Source organism: Penaeus monodon, chromosome 32, assembly GCF_015228065.2.
Source record: "Penaeus monodon isolate SGIC_2016 chromosome 32, NSTDA_Pmon_1, whole genome shotgun sequence".
Taxonomy (NCBI): domain Eukaryota; kingdom Metazoa; phylum Arthropoda; class Malacostraca; order Decapoda; family Penaeidae; genus Penaeus; species Penaeus monodon.
In genome coordinates this window covers 16050347-16052270 of record NC_051417.1, presented here as the reverse complement: position 1 = coordinate 16052270, position 1924 = coordinate 16050347, and the positions used below count along the sequence as shown (strand labels likewise).

At 42.1% G+C, this 1924-nt stretch overlaps 1 protein-coding gene across 1 annotated transcript; it reads left to right on the top strand.

The window, feature by feature from the left end:
- The first annotated feature begins 552 nt into the window (after positions 1–552).
- Positions 553–1225, top strand: LOC119593277 (cuticle protein CP1499-like). Its single transcript, XM_037942207.1, has 2 exons — positions 553–600; positions 722–1225. The coding sequence occupies exons 1-2, from the start codon at positions 553–555 to the stop codon at positions 1178–1180; spliced, it is 507 nt and encodes a 168-aa protein (XP_037798135.1). The 3' UTR covers positions 1181–1225.
- Positions 1226–1924: the final 699 nt, after the last annotated feature.

The window sequence follows — 1924 nt, the reverse complement described above, 5'->3', positions numbered from 1 at the left end:
AAAATAACAATAAGCTGATACTTTAACTAGAAAATAGAAGTAAAACTTCCCACAGCATTCCGTAGGTGTTTACTAGGTATGTTTCAAACGATAATTAACCAAAAATGATTCAGCAAGTCATATAAGCAACATAATTACAACACAATTGCCAAGAAAGTTATGGTCTTATTCTCGCATTTTTTATTTATTTATCCGTCAATTCGCTAAAGATGAATCGTGATAGTTGAAACAAAGCGTATATCAATCTGGATTGCCAGAAAAGTGTGGATCGGAGAGGAGCGGTTAATATCTCTCAGAGCCTGGCTAATTTGATACACGCGCACATAATAATAAAACTTAACATGGACCCTTTTACAGTGGGTCCGTTCATTCCCTACAAATGTTAAGAAAATATGGAAATTTGAGATAACAGTAGTCATCAGGATATGGAGTAATCTGAAGACAATTGTTGGCTCAGAATACTCCTCTTCCTCAGCTGATTCAGGGTCAAGCCACGCCCACCAGAGTCGCACTGATGCAGGTCCTATAAATACTGTGCACGAGGCAAGAGTCATGCAGTACGACTCACGACAGGCGAAACAGGACATTATGAAATCTCTGGTAACTTTTACTGAAATTTGGTTCCTGAATAGATTGTTTTGTGTGCCTGATGCAATTGGCCTCAGAAATGACAACAGAAAATCATACATGAAAAAAAATTCTAAATATCATTTTTTCTTAGGTAATTTTGGCAGTGCTGGGAGTGTGCTCCGCCTCCACCTGGCAGGCCACCTACGGAGGTTACGGCGTGTACGGCGCCCCTTACCAGAGGAAATGGACAGGACCTGTGGCAGCCACCGTCCCGGCGGGCGTCGACGGTACCATCACCCCGGTATCTGATACCTACGAGGTAACCGCTGCACGCAATGCCTTCTTCAAGGCATACAACGCCCAACTGGCTGCCGTGGGCGCGTACCGTTACGGTACTCCCGCTTACCATCATGCCACGCCGGCGGTGCACGTCAGCGTAGCAGCGCCCGCCGCCCACCACTCCGCCCTGACCTACGGCGCCGCACCTGTTCCAGTTGGTGACACGGCGGCCGTGGCCGCCGCCAAGGCTGATTTCTTCCGCCTATACAACCTGCAGGCAGCAGCAGCAGCCGCGGCTCCAGATCATGATGCCCCTCGCTATTATTACTAAAAGGACTTGAAACTAAGAATTAAAATGTCTGTACTCTGCAAAATTTCAAAAATAAATTTATATTTCTAAATATTTAATTTCATTATCATTAGTTCATTAATAATACGCTCGCACACACAGAAAGACTGGTATAGTTTCATTTACAGAATGTTTGCAGAACTGCGTACACCTATATCTTATGCTACTTACTAGGCAGTGATATGAATTGTATTATCTACGAAACGTTAGGCAAATGGGAAGGTTGACCATCATATCCTCATCCGTCCTAACAAACCTTGATTTCAACTCGTTTTTGCGAAACCAGGATACACATCTCTGCCCCATTTTCCCGATCATTTTATAAATGGTTTCAGTTATTCTTACTGTCCTTTGTCATAATCTTTCCTCAAAATGTCTTTCTGTTACACACACATTTCACGCAGCAATTCTTATGATTGTTATATATCATCATTATTACCATTCATACCCATCAATCATTTTTGTGTTGCAATGTCTAATGCATTCTATTCATCCAGGTAAAGTCATCTTCGTCATCATGGTCACGTAACTGTTAGGCAAATCAAATAACCCATCTGGTGTGAAAACTGGTATTTCTGTAACTCTTCATCTTACCTTTTCATATAGCAGTCATAACTGCCAGTATATACATTGGGAGGCAACTTGCAGATCATGGCTCCTTCCCACCTGTTATCATAATGATATAGATTTTGTTTCCCAACTGTACTGAATGAAAAAAAAAAAAAA